Raw genomic sequence first — 20,363 nt, 5'->3', positions numbered from 1 at the left:
CCGTTGCATTTTTATTTTGAAATGTATGTTTAAATTGATATTTTCAGGATATTTCAAGGGGGGTTTTATGCCCTATAGCCCCCTTCCCTTGGAACCGCCACTGGCTATACATGCGCATGTTCTATGTTTTTAATGTCACATATTTTTTAGAAGTCAGTTACTTGACTTTTCGCTTACTTTTATCCTAGTCTAAATTTACATTGCAAATTATTTTTAAGCTTGAGAAATCCAAGGTTTTAATTTCAAACCCCTCTTTTTTTAAAGTGCTTTGATTTGGTAATTTAGGCTTCATGATGTTTAATCTAACCTGCTTCTGTTGTATGTGAACGAAACTCAAACAAACTGAAAAAAAACTAACTTCATGTCAGTGTCAGTGCGTGTGTTTGTTTATAGTTTATGTTAATAGTTTTCTCTGCAATATTTCGCAGTAAAGATTGTGAAAGGTAAAGAAATACAGAATTTTTCTTATAAATCAATGTACTAATGAGCGGTGGGTCGAACGATGTGAGAAAAGCGAGATTCCTAAATAAACAAGGGCTAACCTAAAACTCTGATTTGAGGAAAACAACCATTTTGGAATAGGCTCATCTTGAGTAGATGCATTAGACAACAAAGGTAAGTTAGGTAGTTAAGCATAGTACCTACTTAGCCCTATGTTAGCCTACTTAGCCATCAATAAATTTGGTTGATTTTGTATTCTTGCTTGACCTCACTCTAAATAATAAAACCAGTCCCTTCAACTTACTAGTAGGCCTAGCCTAACCACTAGTCATTAATTTCTATGGAGAGTAAATAAAAGAACCGTTTAATAACACTTAGAACATATATTTACGCTTATACTGTTACTCACAAGACGTTAAATAAGTTATAGGCTATATAAAAGATGGTAGGTAAGTGGTCCACTTAAACTTACCATCTTTTGGTATTTATTCCGTACAGGTGCCTCCAAACGAATTTTTAATTTTGATATCTTACTTTATAGTTTTTTACCTCCTGAATCCAAATATACCATTATTTTTCACCGCTAATGAATATTTCTCAAGATATCGCCGTAAAAACATACTTAACATTACAATAAACAAGATAGGATGGATAACATTTCAAGTGATTCTGTAGTCAAATAACTTAATGTTCTCTATAATAGGAATTTTGTCACATTATGGAGATATAGATGGACTGCTGGACTAATTACATGTAGTTCTTATTTAGGCACTAGCTGTAACCCGCGGGCTTTGCCCCGTTTAACTTCTTAATTTTCAAGATTATCTCGTTTGCATGGCTCAATCACGTCCTGGTTGAAGTTTGTTCGCTACGCTCACTCACCTTTTGGTTGCAAATTAGCTGTTGTCATAAATGTAAAAGAAATAATAGTGCTGCACCCTGTTGGTAATCCTTGTAACTTTAATGCTATTGAACATCATAGAACAGAACCAACTTGTTTAATTGAAACAGCTGTTAACACGTTAGCTGCCACGTCACCCCGATCGGGGTGCCACCAGTTGTCTCGTATGTGAGCACTGTCACCCCGATCGGGGCGACAGTTGTAATTTGTAAGGGTTTTTTTCTTTGCCGCTATTTGACAGTCTTTGATGTTCAACGGCAGTCAAACATTGTGGCTTATAAATACATACTCCAAGCTAACTAGATATCAATGTTACATTGCATTCTGATGTTTATAAAATGTCCAAACTTACGTCACAAAGTACTGAAATGTTGTCACCCCGATCGGGGTGACGCTATTTTTTTCAACAATTTTATCTACTCTTTATTGAAATATGTACCATAAAATGACGTACCGGTAACGTTTATCTTATTCAGTTGGTGTTTATATTTTATACGGGTTTTTTGTATTTTATGACTGAAATTATGTCCTTAACCAAAACATAAAAGTAAGTACGGTATTTCGGTTATACTGATGAAAAACAGATAAGAAAGAAAACAAACATATTTTTTTAAATCTTTTATGTCAAACTGTAAACAATATTACATTGCTAAAAAAACTAAATATATGTATAATAATGAATAAAAACATGACCATTGTTGCTGTGCTCGCTCTCTGACATTGACAGGAGGGTAGGTTGAAAGTCAGGGTCGATGTCCATTTCGTCGTCCCTGTCTGACTCATCACTGTCTTTAGCACTACCTCCCAAAAAACCATCACTCAGATCTCCAAAATCTAGTTCACTTGACATTGGTAAACCCAAAAAAACGTTTGATATTGTAACGATTTTCGTTACAATAAATCTGTTAGAAGAGTTTGATCTAGATAGGTTTAATATTTAACATTCGCAGACGGGTTTACATGTTATGTAGGTGAGCTGACGTTCAAGGACAAAAGACAAGGCAATGGTCACCTATTCATGCGACGGAGGGGGGAATTAGTTTCATGGTTTGCAGACAGATAGAGTCGCTGTAGGTGTACGCCGAAATTAAATGAGTGAGGGCAGACTACGGTAAATGCCCACATTCGTCATTGTACTGTATGTCATGTTGGTCGCATCTGGAGAAGCAGATCATCTTACATGTTATAACCCTCAGAACGAGGTAAGATTTTAAGGAAATTTTAGTTTATTTAAAAAATTACAAATTTATTCCAGGAAAGAGCGTTAATATATCGAGAAGTGCATTGTTAATTGTTTTAAGTGAATGTTTTAAGTTGCAGAGTAGTTTGAATAGACAAGTTGTAGATTGCAGGATCATACCACGTGGTGGCAAGATAGAAAATGTATAATTTTGTAATTTTAAATTCCATCTAGGCACTCAATCTTTAGTTTTAAGTAATTTGAAGTATGTATCATGGGTATATTATTAATTTCTGAGCTTAATTTGTACAGTCTGAATCATGTTAGGGTAATAGCTTCCTTTCAAAAGTATGTAACTTAATCGAAGTTTATTTAATTTAATAATAATTTGAACAAATGTGTCACAAAGTCTGAGTAATAAGTGTATTTTATAATAGAAAAATTCCCATAAAATAAAGATGACAAATTAGACGATTTTATTAAATGGCCTTGATAAATGTAGTAGACTAATTACCTTTGCACTGGAATGGTTAGATATTTGTACCTATCGTGAACTGGGAGGAGTACTGTATATATATTGTATACAGCAGTGAGTGTGATTACTGAGAATGGCGAGTTTTCACAGGGTTCACGTCTACCCCTGGATCTGAGGCATTAGGCAGGCTATTGTAATCTACGGCATCGGGAGGAAGGCCTATCATCTTTGAAGGTCTCGTCTTCAGATCACTGATTTTCTTGGATCTGCGCAGACTTCCACATATTTTCAAGTTAGATGCTCCATGGAGATCACACGTCTTCAGTCCAGGATACCACGTCGCGGGATGGAAGTGATGAGTACCATTCCAGTGCAGTTTATTTTGATTTGGGGCCTATTTTATGTAATTTTAGTTAGATTTTGAGGCGTAAAGACTTAGAGATAGTTTGTTAGAGTGTGTTTTATGAGATTTTGTGTAGGAGAGGGGAGAATTTACAGGGTACTTAATTTGTTTTTAGTAAGTGATTATTTTATTTGAACAGAGAAAAATTACTCGGAGTTTCCAAGTAAAAGAGTCAAAATTGTAATGTATTTTATGGTCATATCTAAAATTCTATAATTCTTTGTAAACATTACGAATTGTTGTAATAAAAATCTTTTCTGGAGTAAACTGTTTTATTTTGCTTCCAATCTATGTTTGGGTGCATACTGTCTCACTATTGATGGCTTTAAGCTGAAGAGTAGCATCTCTCATAATGAGTTAACTGTAGTACATAAAATATGAGGGACGTTACAATATCTTCATCACCAAGATTGTCACTCATATTGGACAAAAGCCACTATGAAACACACTATGAAAACCAACACGAAAACTAGGCTATAAATAGCTAAAAAGTACAACACAAGAAGAAGTAAACATAACACAGTCGAGTAATAAGCAGGTGTTGTTGTCTTCACACGCCGAAATGCCGCTAATGCCAACCGAACAAAATGAAATACATCCCAAATGGTCGAATTTCAGTGTCACCCCGATCGGGGTGACAGCGGTTTTTTCCAGCAAAGTTTGACTGAAACAATCACTGTCACCCGGATTGGGGTGACACTTTTTCCGCCATTTTCTTTTAGGTATTTGGACAGATAACATTATAACTAACCTAGATAAGTATAAATAACATCATATAACTAAAATATTACATGAGCATTTAGTTGGCAATGCAACAATCCCCCCCGAAAATAGCCTTGGCAGCTAACGTGTTAATATTCAATAATTCCATTTCTCATAAGGTTAACATGGGAAACTCCAGAGCCACTGGGGCGGAGCCCAAAAGAATTTTTGAAATAAGAATATGCCTATATGTTAATCGGAAATGTGAGCTATCATCATGCCATATGAGCCCAATCCGACCAGTATTTTTCGCGTTCACTTGTCACAAACATCCAAACTTTCTCATTTATAATATTGTAACGAGCCAATTTTTTCAAGATACTTTTTTCCTTCCTCCTTAAACCTTACGACTCCTTTCCGCCGTTCCCAGTCAACTTCCGCCGCACCACACCACCTTCCGCCGCCCCATATATCCTTTCGCCACGGCCCCCGCCCTTTTCCCTACCTCACGTCTCCTTTCCGCCGCCCCTAGTCAACCTCCGCCGCCCTACATCGCCTTCCGCTGCCCTACCTATCCTTCCGCCATGACCTCCGCCCATCTCCTTACCTTACGTCTCCTTTCCGCCGCTCCAATCAACTTCCGCCGCCCTACGTCGCCTTCCGCTGCCCTGCCGATCCTTCCGCCACTATCACCGCCCATCTCCCTACCTCACGTCTCCTTTCCGCCGCCCCTAGTCAACCTCCACCACCCTACATCGCCTTCCGCTGCCCTACCGATCCTTCCGCCACGATCTCCGCCCATCTCCCTACCTCACGTCTCCTTTCCGCCGCCCCTAGTCAACGTCCGCCGCCCCACATCGCCTTCCGCTGCCATACCGATCCTTCCGGCACGATCTCCGCCCATCTCCCAACCCCACGTCTCCTTTCCGCCGCCCTACATCGCCTTCCGCCGCCCTACCGATCCTTCCGCCATGACCTCCGCCCATCTCCTTACCTTAAGACTCTTTTCCGCCGCTCCACGTCTCCTTCCGCCACCCGAAACCATCGATACCAATACCATTATGCCAGTTCCTGATCCTATCCGCCGAACCTAACCTCAATTTACATCCCTATTTGTTTCTATGTTAACTTAGGAACCGTTCAGCTCTCCATGACAGCTGGGTTGCAACTGAGCAAAAACGCACTCCTGCGCATGCGCGACTTTCCCCCTCCAGGTGGACCAGATTTTCGCATAAAACCGCGGCAGCTGGGGACCTCAGTCTCTTTCGCTCCCGGGCAGTGGCCCAGGACACTTCATGGGAGGTGCACTCTCCTAAAATCCGTCCCCATTGCTAGAGCAATCCGAGCAATCCGTCCCTATTGCTAGAGAAATCCAAGCAATCCGTCCTTATTGCTAGAGAAATCCGAGCAATCCGTCCTTATTGCTAGAGCAATCCGAGCAATCCGTCCTTATTGCTAGAGCAATCCGAGCAATCCGTCCTTATTGCTAGAGCAATCCGAGCAATCCGTCCTTATTGCTAGAGCAATCCGAGCAATCCGTCCTTATTGCTAGAGCAATCCAAACAATCCGTCCTTATTGCTAGAGCAATCCGAGCAATCCGTCCTTATTACTAGAGCAATCCAAGCAATCCGTTCCTGAGTGCTAGAGCAATCCGAGCAACCCGTCCCACGTGCTATAGAAATCCCAGCAATCCAAGTTTATCCTTTGGCTATGATGAGTCAGGGCCATTTGGGAATCTGGTGATTCATTGCCAATATTCTGAGCCAATTCCAACTCCTTTTAACATCGACCCCTGGAATCAAAAACCCAGCTACGACTTAGCTATCAAGGACAAGTGTGCAAGCTGCAAATCCGCTCCGTTCCGAAAATTCATCACACATTTTGGCGCCCGAACAGGGACTCCGTGAGTCATCGATTCGTAGAAAAAGAATATCGAAAATACCTTGGAAAACAATTCGAATCTCTCGTTGGAAATGACGAAAGACAAATTGGACAACAATGATTTTCCTCCGCTCACTACAAAGGAATCCACGGCTGACATCTTAGCGGCAGTCTTTTCCCCCGGAAAAAACAATGAAGTAACCCAAGTTGAAACCTCAACTACTCAGGGGATTCCTGCCACTCTTAGCCAGGCTAGTCAACAGGACCAGCGTGTAAGTTGGGTATATCAATTGTCAAAGTCTCAAATTCAAGCTGAGCTGGAATCACGAAATTTAGACGCAAGTGGGAAGATGCAAGAGTTAAGAAGTCGCCTCGTCGAGCACATTCGAACTCCTGGTGTTACTCCAACGACGGAGAAAAATCAGTTACTTTTCCCCCCAGTGGACACGGTTGAAGGTGGGGCTTCAAACTCAAATCTGGACTCCAGCCTACTCAACAATATCATGATGATCGTTGGTTTACCCCCAAATTCTGAGGTCAACACCTTAAGAATGAGGCTCGCAGACCTCGCTGAGAAAGAAAGGTTTGTTCAGAAGGCATCGACATCCAACGCCTTTCCCGAACTTCAAAGATTTGTCAAGGAAAGAGCACCGCAAGAGTTGAAAATAAACCATCCTCCGTTTCCGGTGAAATTGAATTCAAACAACCAACCTCCCACGGATACGGCTAGTCTCTGCAATCAAGTAAGAAAGTGGAACATTCGTTTCGATGGATACACGGACCCCGTCTCATTTATGGAACGACTAAATGAACTAGTGGAAGCTTACGATATACCCCTAAATCGCATACTACAAGCGATGCCAGAAATCTTCAAAGGGAATGCCCTCCTCTGGTGGCGAAACAACAAGGAATTCTGCAGAAATTTCACTGAGTTTCAACGAGAATTTGAATTGCAGTTCCTACCTCCTGGCTATTACAAATATTTAGATAGAGAAATACAGGATAGGACTCAAGGAGAACGGGAGACTTGTCGCCAATACGTTGTTGCAATCGTCACTCTAATTCGTCGTCGAGGAGGATATACTGAGGAAGACAAATTGGAAAAGATTTATGGGAACTTAAAACCTGAATATAAGCTGTATATTCGCCGTCATGACGTCAAGACCATCTCTGAACTAATCGCTCGAGCTGAGGAATTCGAGGCAGTACTTCGATGTAGAGCAACTTATCGACCACCTCCTGCTCCTGCTCAATCATTGACCCCTGAAACAGCGTATCAGTCCAAAGGAAGAAGAAGATCGGAATCATATGAAGCCTTTAATATCGAAAACCCCCTTCCAGTGCAAGACTGACGAAAAAAGGAGAAAAAAGCAACAAAAAAATGTAGTGTAAAGTTTCATATAAAAAATGTCTGTTTAATTAAGAGAAGTCAAAAGTTTTGTTTTCATAAAACCAAAAGGTATTTGTATAGATATTTCGATTTAGGTTTTTCTTTAAAGTTAAATGTTTTTTTTATCATTGTGATACAAGGTTGTGATTTTTTCGTTTGTTATTCTGTTTTAGAATAGAAATTTTGTACGAGTTTTTAGTTTTGTTAAGAAAAGGAAAATTGTTTCGTTTGAAAAAATAAAATCGTTATTTGTTTTAAATTGTTTTGTTTTCTTTTCGTGAAGAAAGTGGTGAGTGTAACGAGCCAATTTTTTCAAGATACTTTTTTCCTTCCTCCTTAAACCTTACGACTCCTTTCCGCCGTTCCCAGTCAACTTCCGCCGCACCACACCACCTTCCGCCGCCCCATATATCCTTTCGCCACGGCCCCCGCCCTTTTCCCTACCTCACGTCTCCTTTCCGCCGCCCCTAGTCAACCTCCGCCGCCCTACATCGCCTTCCGCTGCCCTACCTATCCTTCCGCCATGACCTCCGCCCATCTCCTTACCTTACGTCTCCTTTCCGCCGCTCCAATCAACTTCCGCCGCCCTACGTCGCCTTCCGCTGCCCTGCCGATCCTTCCGCCACTATCACCGCCCATCTCCCTACCTCACGTCTCCTTTCCGCCGCCCCTAGTCAACCTCCACCACCCTACATCGCCTTCCGCTGCCCTACCGATCCTTCCGCCACGATCTCCGCCCATCTCCCTACCTCACGTCTCCTTTCCGCCGCCCCTAGTCAACGTCCGCCGCCCCACATCGCCTTCCGCTGCCATACCGATCCTTCCGGCACGATCTCCGCCCATCTCCCAACCCCACGTCTCCTTTCCGCCGCCCTACATCGCCTTCCGCCGCCCTACCGATCCTTCCGCCATGACCTCCGCCCATCTCCTTACCTTAAGACTCTTTTCCGCCGCTCCACGTCTCCTTCCGCCACCCGAAACCATCGATACCAATACCATTATGCCAGTTCCTGATCCTATCCGCCGAACCTAACCTCAATTTACATCCCTATTTGTTTCTATGTTAACTTAGGAACCGTTCAGCTCTCCATGACAGCTGGGTTGCAACTGAGCAAAAACGCACTCCTGCGCATGCGCGACTTTCCCCCTCCAGGTGGACCAGATTTTCGCATAAAACCGCGGCAGCTGGGGACCTCAGTCTCTTTCGCTCCCGGGCAGTGGCCCAGGACACTTCATGGGAGGTGCACTCTCCTAAAATCCGTCCCCATTGCTAGAGCAATCCGAGCAATCCGTCCCTATTGCTAGAGAAATCCAAGCAATCCGTCCTTATTGCTAGAGAAATCCGAGCAATCCGTCCTTATTGCTAGAGCAATCCGAGCAATCCGTCCTTATTGCTAGAGCAATCCGAGCAATCCGTCCTTATTGCTAGAGCAATCCGAGCAATCCGTCCTTATTGCTAGAGCAATCCGAGCAATCCGTCCTTATTGCTAGAGCAATCCAAACAATCCGTCCTTATTGCTAGAGCAATCCGAGCAATCCGTCCTTATTACTAGAGCAATCCAAGCAATCCGTTCCTGAGTGCTAGAGCAATCCGAGCAACCCGTCCCACGTGCTATAGAAATCCCAGCAATCCAAGTTTATCCTTTGGCTATGATGAGTCAGGGCCATTTGGGAATCTGGTGATTCATTGCCAATATTCTGAGCCAATTCCAACTCCTTTTAACATCGACCCCTGGAATAAAAAACCCAGCTACGACTTAGCTATCAAGGACAAGTGTGCAAGCTGCAAATCCGCTCCGTTCCGAAAATTCGTCACAATATTAGTAGGATGTCAGGGTGGTAGGTCATGCTTTATGTGAATTGGTGACTGCATTAAGTCCTTTGAAGTTTAACCCTTTGATTCACAGTGGTATTATCAGGATACCACTTGTAAAATAATTTTTACTGCATTGATGCATACTGGTATTGTGGAAATACCATACCAGGGGCCTAGTCAGTGCTGTAACCTAGCGTATTTTGGAGGAACTAGTAGCTTCTAGATTAATTTAGTATTAAAGTTGAAGTTTCAAAGCGTCGTTGCATGCTACAGGCTACAGGCTGTTATGCAGAGGTTTTGACTGTCTTGTATACCCTTCTATTACATATAACAAAGTAAGATATATGTTTTTATGTTGAATTAGACACTATGTAATTGTTATATTGCGTCAAAAACACTGTTTTTGTTCAAACTGAAAGTTTATTTTGCCAAATATAGGTGGTATACCTACAATACCACTATGCTACTAACACTAGACATATTTTGTTGTTGCCTTACTAAGCTAAAATATAATTTCAAGTATATTTTGTGATAATTTTCGTTATTTTTTCAGGTAAATGAATCATATAAATTTTACTTACTATATTTTAAATATTTATTTATTATTCTCCGATATCCAAAAGACATGACTGAAGACATCTTACTAACAGAAATTCTAAATGACGGTTGCTAAGATGAAATAGGTTTATCAGATAATTGACCAGATGACAGTAACTTAGTCTCTCTTCGGCAAATATACTCTTCTTCATTGATGAAAATACATAATTTATTTTTATCATTATAAATCGCCTATTGCGTTTGGAATCATAACCCAGGTGAAGCAATTCCGCATCTCCGTCACGAATGGCTTACACTCAAAATCGACGAAAGGCAAAGGAAAGGCTAAATTAAATTTGATCAAACATAAATTTAAAATGCCAGTAGAAAAGAGGCTCAAGGAGAACGTTCACATGCCCATAATATCAACATGGACGAGATGCAACTTATGCAGCACAAAAGAGAAAAAGATTTGCTCATACTGGGAATGTAACGAGCGCAAAGTGTGCTTATGCTAGACAGACAAAAAATGGTTTTTATGAGTTTCACAACTGAACTAAGAAAAAGATGAATCTTGAATCTTAAAATTGGAGAATACGATGTTGTACAATGATTCTCTGGAAACTTGTTATTTTATAACAGACCTTCAAATGTATTCATTATTGTCATACAATTGTATTTACGAGTACAGTACCTACTAATATCTTGAGATAATTCACTATTTTTCACATAGATTAGATAAGTAATCTTTTTATTACAATACATGAACAGGTAAATAATTGTTTCTCATCTGTAACATATTGGTAGGTTTTACGTTTCAAGGAAGGTTTTTAATATTTTATATGCACATTAGACTACGCACTGATACACAGTGGTATATATAGAATACCACCTCGTTTTTTATTAATAAAAATTATAAAAACAAAATTAAATTTTTTAAATTATTTTTCCTGAGCTCTGACACGGTTAAGGTTACCAAAAAACATCAATTCAGTAAAAATTGAAATAAAAAAATTTTACTGTGCATCAAAGGGTTAATTTACCTAATCTAACCTACCTTCAAAAGAACTTAATGCAGTCACCAATTCACATAAATCACGACCTATCACCCTGACATGCCTTTTCTGGCATCAAAAGGAGTTTGCTTACACATTCTAGAGGTTTGGTTAGTTTAGTTTATGTTAGAATAGCACCATTTTATTATGTAACTAGCTGTGTACCCGTTCTACGCACGGGGATCTTATAATATTCAGTTGAAACCTTCTTATATAAAGAACAGCAGTTGGTTTGCATATTTTAAGATATGCTGGCCAAACTATTATACATAGCTTCATTTTATGTTGTTTTTTGTTGTTCCGGATCGGTATGACAATCAATAAAAGGTTGAATTACCTCTGTGTCTGCCGGTCGATCCTATAACGGTAGGCTTACTTTTATTTTTACTATCTGATCTCGTTTGCATGGCTCAATCACGTCCTGGTTGAAGTTCGTTCGCTACGCTCACTCACCTGTATGTTGGAGCTCGTTCGCTGCGCTCACTTTCCTTCAGGTTAGCTCGTTCGCTACGCTCACTTGCCTTCAGGTTAGCTCGTTCGCTACGCTCACTCGCCTCCAGGTTGCAAATTAGCTGTTGTCATAAATGTAAAAGAAATAATAGTGCTAGTGCTGCACCCTGTTGGTAATCCTTGTAACTTTAATGCTATTGAACATCACAGAACAGAACCAACTTGTTTAATTGAAACAGCTGTTAAGATTCAATAATTTCATTTCTCATAAGGTTAACATGGGCTTCCAGAAATTCCACGTCAAAAATCGACAAAAACTTGATTTTCAAGGGTTTACTGTTAAATATCTAACTGTCTCATATTCGATGAAATACGTCTAAAACCATCTCATATATGTATAGTATTTGGAAAATAAGTTTCAGGCGGGACAGTGCTATAGTTATTGAGGAGTAGTTGTAATAAAGTGCGTATTTTAGCGTTACCAAGAGAATGACAGATAGACAGACAGACAGACAGACAGACAGACAGACAGAAATTGAGATAAGGTTTGATTCGGTTTCTCTGACCTATGAAATGTAAAAATAACCAAAAAGTTCATTATTCTAAGCAATGTACAGACAAAACTCTAATTTTATTTATATAGATTTCCAAACGGTGAAATATAAATCAATAAAACATTAATAAGGATAAAATACTGGTAACAATAATACATTATTAACTTATTGGTCTTAGAAAGTGAAAAGTGTAACTTAATCAGGCGATTTTCATATTGCAGAATCAGAGTTAGCTAATTAAGGTTGTCACTTCCATTTGCTTGACTATGATTGAAAACAATCAGCTGTTGGTTTACTTTTTAACCCATAGTTCTTTCCACTTGTAAATGTCATCCATCCTACCTTGTTTATTGTAGGCCTAATGTTGTATTATTACGGCGGCGATATCTTGAGAAAAATTTTCATCAGCTGTGAAAAATAATGGTATATTTGGATTCAGGAGGTAAAAAACTATAAAGTAAGATATCAAAATTAAAAATTCGTTTGGAGGCACCTATACGGAATAATTACCTTAATTTCTACTAAGTAGGCCTACATGTGATATTTGACTAGAACTTAATAAGCTAAAACAAAAATTAGGCCTACTTCTTATTGTTGGTTTCTTAGCTGTGATTATTGTTGGTTGGGTAGACTTCCGTAGGCCTATCTGTTGGCACAAACAACCGAATGAAAATATCGATCGATATATCGAATGAAACAATCGAATAATCGATACTTTCATTCGGTTGTTTGTGCCAACAGATACGGAAGTCTACCCTGTTGGTTCGTTTATTTGTCTTCTATTAATTGGCAAATGATTTCAATATAGTATCAATAATATTACAGATAATAATTTTAACTGTTGTAATTATTATCTGTGCAGTCATAAGTTAAGTAAATCGGTCCTTAGAACTGGTCAAACATTCAGTCTGTGATTTTAGGGATTGTTATCAGTTTTGTTTAATAAATCTTTAAGGTTTGAAAAAACGATTGACGATTATCAAAATGGACATAAAGACTTTAAAGAAGTATGCCTACCGTCACATGTGTAGGTCAGTGATCTTACCAGTGTCTAGATATAATCTAGTGACCTCCTGTATAGTTTTGTCTCTAATATTCCATCTTAATAGAGTGTTTTTGCTATATCTTGCCAAGTATTGGATGCTTAATTTTAAGTTCCTACTTGATCGTCAATTTTGACATCACCTAGACCTTAAAATGGTCAATTGTTTCTAGCGTAGAACATGGCTGATGTTCGTGAAATCCTCGAACTTGAGGTTCCAAGTCAAGCAGAAACAGTTACCAAAGAAGCTATCCTCGGAAATGCAGAGAAACAGAAGAAGAAGCTGCTTTTGCAGCAAAAAATGCCGAAGAGACCAGAGGGAATGCATCGAGAAGTGTTTGCTCTTTTGTATAACGACAACAAAGATGCACCACCTCTTTTCCCCACTGATACAGGTCAGTCGGAAGTTTTAATTGAGTTTCACATCCAACAGCTATTCTATGTAGGCTATGCCATAATTTTCTGTTATTCTCAAAAGACTAATTTTTAAGGAGTTAAATTTAGCCTATGATATATAAAACTTATTTCATTATAGGCTTGTCCCCAACAAATCCAAATAATGGGTATGGAGATTTAGTTAAATCAAATGTGCTTCTACGTGGTCACGATTTTATATCCATCTACTAGGCTAGTGGGTTTTTTGCTAGAAGTTAACGGGAGTTCAAACACTTTAAAGGGAAAGCGGTACAAACCCATATTAAAGTTTTGTGGATATGCTGGGAATTGAACCTGTCCCTCCTGCACCGAAGTCCGAGACGCTAACCAGTAGGGTAGCAACACACCTAACCCTAATGTGTAGGCCTACAGTTTGTTGTACAAGGACTTCTGAACTTAACTTGTCTTTGTCATTTTAAATAGGCTACCGGTATGTAAAAGGTTTGAAGATTTATTAAGCTATGAATAAATTACTGTACCCTATCTGTACCTTTTAGCTCATACCTTTTTTATGCTTTAAATTAGATTAGCCTTATTATTAGGCTATATCACGCTTGTCCAGATGTTATTTTATGAATGTTTTTTTGTAAGGCCAAGGCTACAAACAGCTAAAAGCTAAGCTGGGTATGAGAAAAGTTCGACCTTGGAAGTGGATGCCGTTCACTAATCCGGCCCGAAAAGATGGAGCTGTGTTTTACCACTGGCGAAGAGTCGCTGATGAAGGAAAAGAGTATCCATTTGCAAAGTTTAATAAGGTAAAATAACTTAAACATATGATTTAATAATGAAAGTTATTTAAAATTTGGTTTTCGTTTTCCTAAGTCAATTGCTTTTTCCTCCAAAAACCGAAATAACAGTATAGTATTTATTGTCGGGACCACGTATGTTTGCAGTTGGTGGCAGCCAATCACAAGACGAGGCTAGTGCGACGTTGCCACATCACCCATTGACAACACTAATAAAAATATACAAAGCTATATTTTCAAATCAGCTGGTATTGTTAGATTTGGCAACACCACACCGTTCTCATTGGTTCATTGAAAACCATATGGTAAATAGGCTCCTCCCTCAACTGCAAACTTATGTGGTCCCGACAATAGTGAATTTATTACTGCTAGTCTACATTAAAAACACCGTTACATTACTTAGAAATCTTACTAATATATTTGTTGTAACAGCAAGCTCCAATACCTTCGTACTCGGACGCTCAATACCAGCAACACTTGCAGTCGGAGTCATGGAGTCGTGCGGAGACCGACCATCTGTTTGACCTGGCGCGACGCTTTGACCTCAGGTTCGGCGTGATGCGAGACCGCTGGGACTCAGCGCGGTTTCCTGACCGCAACATTGAGGATTTGAAGGAACGCTACTACAACGTGTGCACTTTGCTCACCAAGGTAAAGTACCATAATGAATTGTAGCACTGTGTGTTTTACTGCTTTTAACATTTTTAAATTCAAGTATTGAAGAAAACTATGTTGGATTGTAGTTTTATAGAAGTGAACTTTATTATTTTTAGGTGCTGGATTTACTACAACTTTTCTATTTGGGCTAATACAAGGTAAGTTCGGAATGAAAGTTCCGTTTTGAAAACTATTTTTTGACATACCTCCTGCAATTTTCGAGGCATTTGTCATAGCGTGCGTGGTACAAGTTTGAGTATACCCTCCTCGTAGAATGTTGCCGCCTGTGTAGTTAACCATGAGGTAACACATTCTTTCAGCTCTTCATCGCAGATTAACCACTGACCGCCAATAAAAGACTTCAGATTGCGAAACAAATTAAAATCGCCTGGAGCGAGGTCAGGGCTATATGGAGGATGGTCAAAAACGTCCCAGCCAAAGCCCTGAAGAAGTGACTTTGTCATATTTGCAGTGTGTGGTCGAGCATTGTCATGAATGAAAACCATCTCCTTTTGTGAACACTCCTCGGCGCTTGTTCTGTATTGTGCAGTTTCCTATGTCATGCAATAAACATTGTCCACTTCATTCCTCATTATGCATATGCACTGTATCTCGCCCTTCTTTGAACTGACGAACCATCTTCTCACCACTGAATCACTCATTACATTGTCCCCACAAACCTCACAGATTTGTCGGTGAATGTCAATTGCTTAACATGTTTGCATTAAGAAAACGAATCACCGATCGAATTTCACAATCGGCGGGATTCTTAATTACCGCAGCCATTACAAACAAGCGCTACAAAGTGTACGTCAACAATATCGAGTTCAAAATGGCGTCATTTCCTTCTGGTTTACAGAGTAACTACTGTGCATGCGCTAAACTGTGATCGCAGCGCTACCCCGGAGAGTAGGGGAAACGGAACTTACTTTCCGAACGTACCTCATATGTTGAATACCTCTCCATGTATTAATGGTTTTTGAAATAACCAACTATATGCTTTACATTATGGCCTATTACAGTGATTATTTTATTAATAATCTTTAAAATCATTAGTAGCCTATACGTTTTTGTAATTCCAATCGCTAATGCTAATGTTAATTTCTAATGATATTACGTTTATTGTTTCTCTACACATGTGCTTTGCTTAGACATAGACGTCTTGTTTAGATTAAAGGTGTGACGGAAGGAAAACTTTACGTTTTTGACGCAGATCATGAGCGGAGACGGAAGGAGCAGTTGAAGCGGCTATACGAGAGAACACCAGAACAGGTGAATATGTTTAACAGCTGATTAGCCGATTGGTTCAATGTGCACACCTAGTGATATGATGTTTCGATCTTGAGAATGTTAAACCACTGTTAAAACATTTAATAAACCAATTTTATTTGTCATTGGACTTGGATATGACCGTAATTGAAGAATGTTTCCTGATTTTAGTTATAAAGCTATCACTAAAACTAAAACCTATTTACACCGCCTTGGTAAATATTTAGTACGATCTACTAAGTTGACATTAGGCAAACTTGACTTATTCTATCAAACCAGTCTATTAATTGTCCGTCAGTGTGCTTTTCTCTTAGCTTTAAATGAAAAAAGATCAAATATAAATAAGGTTATAGAAGTTTAATTTTTTTAAGTGTAGGCAACTAATCTTAATTTATTCGCTTTTACAGCCTCATATTTTTGATTGATGGTCTTCAGGCAACAACCATACTAATATCGACATAAGTGTAGGCTACTAGTTACACTTAGCCAAATTATAATTTGCTTATTTTATTTTCCAAAACACTTTACAAATACATGTCTGCACCAATTAGTCTTAAAAGCAGTTTAGTGACACGACAAATCTGTTTCCAGGTGGAGGAAGAACAGAATCTCCTGAACGAGCTGAGGAAGATCGAGGCGAGGAAGAAGGAGAGGGACAAGAAAGCGCAGGATCTGCAGAAGCTGATAACTGCGGCTGATAACCAAGGGGATCAGCGGAAGATGGAGAGGAAGATTCCGCGGAAGAAGCTGCAGCAAGCTCGACCACGTGTGGATACTACTGTAAGTGTTTACAGAACTAATAACTAACTAATAATTAGGGTTCGGCGGAATTGTACTTATAGTTTGAGTTGGATGGGGTGGGGATTATATTTCCTCCCTAATAAAACAGGAAAACATGGAAAAAAATTCTTACAAATGGTAAAATGGTAGTAAAAATGAAACTGCGGTCTTTATTGTGATGTGTTATAAAAGAGTAAAAATAGATAGGTAACAAAAACAAATTAATAAGAAAAATTACACATATTTTGTAAGTAAGTGACAAACTATTAAAATAAAAGTTGTATTTTAAGTTAAGAAACTTGTTATAAGCAATTCTTTCCACTTCTCAACACAGTAGTTAGGTAGCTAATTACAATCAGCAATATTATCTTAAACAAAGTAAGTCATTAACTTCAAATATCAGGCTATTAAGTATCATCACCTGAATAATCCCAATTTCACTGAGATAACATCATCATTGCACTATCATCGTGCAATAGTGGTGAAATCATAATCATTCCCATGATTACGGAGAAATCGTTATCACTCCTTATAGCGAGGAAATCCAATCCAAACCCTCCAACTTCTCCAATGAACGCAGAGATATCGCCATCCTTTCCTGCAATAGCGGTTAAATCTTTAACATTTTTAAGCGATCGTGGACCCACCATCTTCACTTAGGATTGTGGAGAAATCGCTGACAGTTGTAACAAATCCCGTTCTGAGAAAATCCTGATTTATTTAATCCCACCCTAAGATGGGAAATACTTTGACTCTTCTTAAATTTTGTGACTTATCTAGTCCTAATGATTTGTTGATTTATCCTTATAGCTATCCTATTCCATTTCAGACATTCCAAAGTAGAGGCGTCAACCAAATCTGCCAATCCCTTCACCTCCCTTCACCTTATCTTCCACTTTCTTCTATGAATTCCTTTCTGTCTCTTTTCCTCAATCCTATCTACTCGATTTTCCTAGGAATTCCCTCTTCCCTCGCAATCTTCCAACAACTGTTTTTGTTTCAGCTAGTTTTTTTACTCTCCCTCTCCTGCTGTTTTCAAGTGACCTGATGGTTTCTTAATCAAAACGTGTCTAAATGTTTTAATCCCCCTGGGTAGTGTATTAGAGGCATTTAGTATGCCTAACTCAAAACATGCATTTCTGAGTGATTTGCCTTTGTTTTACAGATTGTGGAGACTGCAGGTATCAAGTTCCCTGATATGAAGACCAGTGGGGTGTTTGTTCGCTCACAGAAGATGAAGCTACCAGCAAACGTGGGACAGAAGAAGATGAAGGCTATTGAACAAATGTTGCAAGACCTCAATATCGGTAGGTTTAATGATCATGTTTAAGCTTTAAAATGTATCACATTCATTTGAAAAGGAATACTTGTTAGTTGTTTCAAGGTTTCCTGACTACTGCGTTCTCCTCCATAGACCTGCATAGTTGAATGGAAAAAGTTTTCAGCAAAATTTTCAAGTTGTAGTTATGGGTGGATACATCTGTTTTAGGACCCCTGAACAAAAACAAACAAATTGTTTTTGAAGTTATGTCTGTGTGTGTTTTTGTGTATGTACAGAGCTGCACACCACACCTGTCGGGGCCAATAGCTACAATGGTATATTTTTTTTTTTTTTTTTCCATAAAATAATTTTAAAATCGTATTTCCACAATTTTAACTCCAAACAAAATGGTACTGCATCCTCCAATGCTGTAAAAATTGTGTTTCAAAAGTTATAGATTTTTTTTTTTATTTTAGGCCTACCCGTAAAATATTATAGTTACTCCGACTGCTTACCCAAGCGTTTTTGGCATGCTAATGGGAGAAAGTATGTGTCAGTTTGCTGATATGCCTATTTATTTTAATAAAATTTTGTAAATGAAAATCTTTACGTTTAATATACAAAATATAAATGTTTGTAAATGTAAATTTGTGTGTTCAATGTAAAAACAAGTAGACTGGTTTTTATTTTGACCACACCTTGTAGTAACGTTTTAGTTATTTATTTTTAACATTATCTTTTTCAGAACTGAATCCAATGCCAACTGAAAACATTTGCCACCACTTCAATGAGTTGAGGAGTGACTTGGTGTTGTTGTACGAGCTCAAATCGGCTCTTGCAACTTGCGAGTTTGAGCTGCAAACTCTACGACATCGCTACGAGGCGTTCAACCCTGGCAAGGTGAGTTTTAAAAATTGCTCCTATCCAAAGATTTTGTAGAAAGTTAAAAAATTAAAAAAGTGAGTTAGACAAAATTCCTTTAATTATATGGTCTTAAGGTGTAAACTTCACATATACCTTGGTGCTTACTAAGGAATTGTTTTGAACACTTTAAATATTTCAATTTTTACGAAAAAGCTTTCTTTGTCCTAGGGCGCTTGGCGCGAGCCCGGAATTGTTTTTCACAATACTCCAGGCTAGACTTAGGGGTTACGGCATTATCACTTAGATAAAATCCAATGGTGATTTGGCAGGGTTTGAACCCGGCCCGCGCTCTAGCCACTAGACCAGATCGCTCCCCAAAAAAGCATTAAGATTGGATTAAATAAATTAATAGCCTATAATAATTAATTAATTTAAATATTTCTAATTGTAATCCCTATAAAGTTGTCAATGTGTATTATTTAAACAGGCGGTTAGAAAAATTGTGTCGTTGACAGTCGTTAGTACCCCTCTTATCCTATCTTTAAGTTAATACATTAAAATATAACTACTACTTATGCTTAGAGTAGAAAAAAACAGCTACCGGTACTACCTAATCAATTCTGTTTTAAAAATATGTTCTTTAAGTTTTATCTTATCCCTCATTCGAATGTTTATATTTCTAATTATCTCGATCTTCCCTGTCCTGTGTAGGTTTGCATTTAATTGTTTTATCCATTTTGTAAATTTTTTATGTAGATTTGAATGTACTATGTCAGTTCCTCTGCAATAAAAACGTTGGCTCTTGCAATACATGGTAAGTAAGTCTACTGGATACAAATAAGTCTTATGTTTTAGACCCTAGTGATTCCTCCGTCTCTATTTGGGGAGTCGCAGAACAATCCGTTGGAAAGTTCCCGCAAAGCGTTGAGCTCGGAGACCATCGATGTCGTCGGGTCTCCCAATATTTCATCAAGCTTTCGCCTATCTTCTCTAGAATAGAGTTTTTGAATTGGATATTTTTGTTTAGTATAAGAGTAAAGTTTAAGTTGAATAAAAAAAAATAAACCAAGCATGTACAAAATTGTTGTGAATTGTTTTGCGATCCTATGTTTACTGGGTTAAGTTTCTAGGAATTTCTCTTCACTTTTCTAGGCCACTAACATGTTGAGGATGGCCTTTCATTGAGTAGTGTTGGCCTATTAAATTGGTTCTGACTAATAATGGTTTTATATTACCTGTCGTCAGTTCCAAATTGTAACTTTAGTCAATGCTATATGTTTCGGCGAACTGCTGTTTTAGAGCATACAGTCCAGGAATGTACATTAAAAAATTTGCTTTTAGTTTCGTTTTTGGCTTACACACACGACATATAATTAAATAATACTTTTATTTATTTATTTATTTCCCAACGGATTGCACCTTTTTACAAAATATGTGTATACAATATGAGATGGCATTTGCAATAGTACTAACTAGAAAAGTAATAACAATGGTAATAACAAAGTGATAATAGTAGTAATAGC

At 38.6% G+C, this 20,363-nt stretch overlaps 1 protein-coding gene across 1 annotated transcript; it reads left to right on the top strand.

The window, feature by feature from the left end:
* The first annotated feature begins 359 nt into the window (after positions 1 to 359).
* On the top strand, positions 360 to 19,900 carry LOC128997158 (DNA methyltransferase 1-associated protein 1-like). The gene is made up of 9 exons (XM_054422745.1): positions 360 to 615; positions 13,002 to 13,223; positions 13,855 to 14,018; positions 14,442 to 14,660; positions 15,837 to 15,938; positions 16,527 to 16,715; positions 17,881 to 18,022; positions 18,722 to 18,876; positions 19,696 to 19,900. Exons 2-9 carry the CDS (start codon positions 13,010 to 13,012, stop codon positions 19,837 to 19,839), a joined length of 1,329 nt encoding a protein of 442 aa, XP_054278720.1. The 5' UTR covers positions 360 to 615; positions 13,002 to 13,009; the 3' UTR covers positions 19,840 to 19,900.
* Positions 19,901 to 20,363: the final 463 nt, after the last annotated feature.

This window comes from Macrosteles quadrilineatus, unplaced genomic scaffold (genome assembly GCF_028750875.1).
Source record: "Macrosteles quadrilineatus isolate MER2022 unplaced genomic scaffold, UCM_ALF_1.0 Scaffold_6__1_contigs__length_79288215, whole genome shotgun sequence".
NCBI lineage: Eukaryota > Metazoa > Arthropoda > Insecta > Hemiptera > Cicadellidae > Macrosteles > Macrosteles quadrilineatus.
Note: the sequence above shows the minus strand (reverse complement) of the source record. Positions and strands in the feature narration are given on the sequence as shown.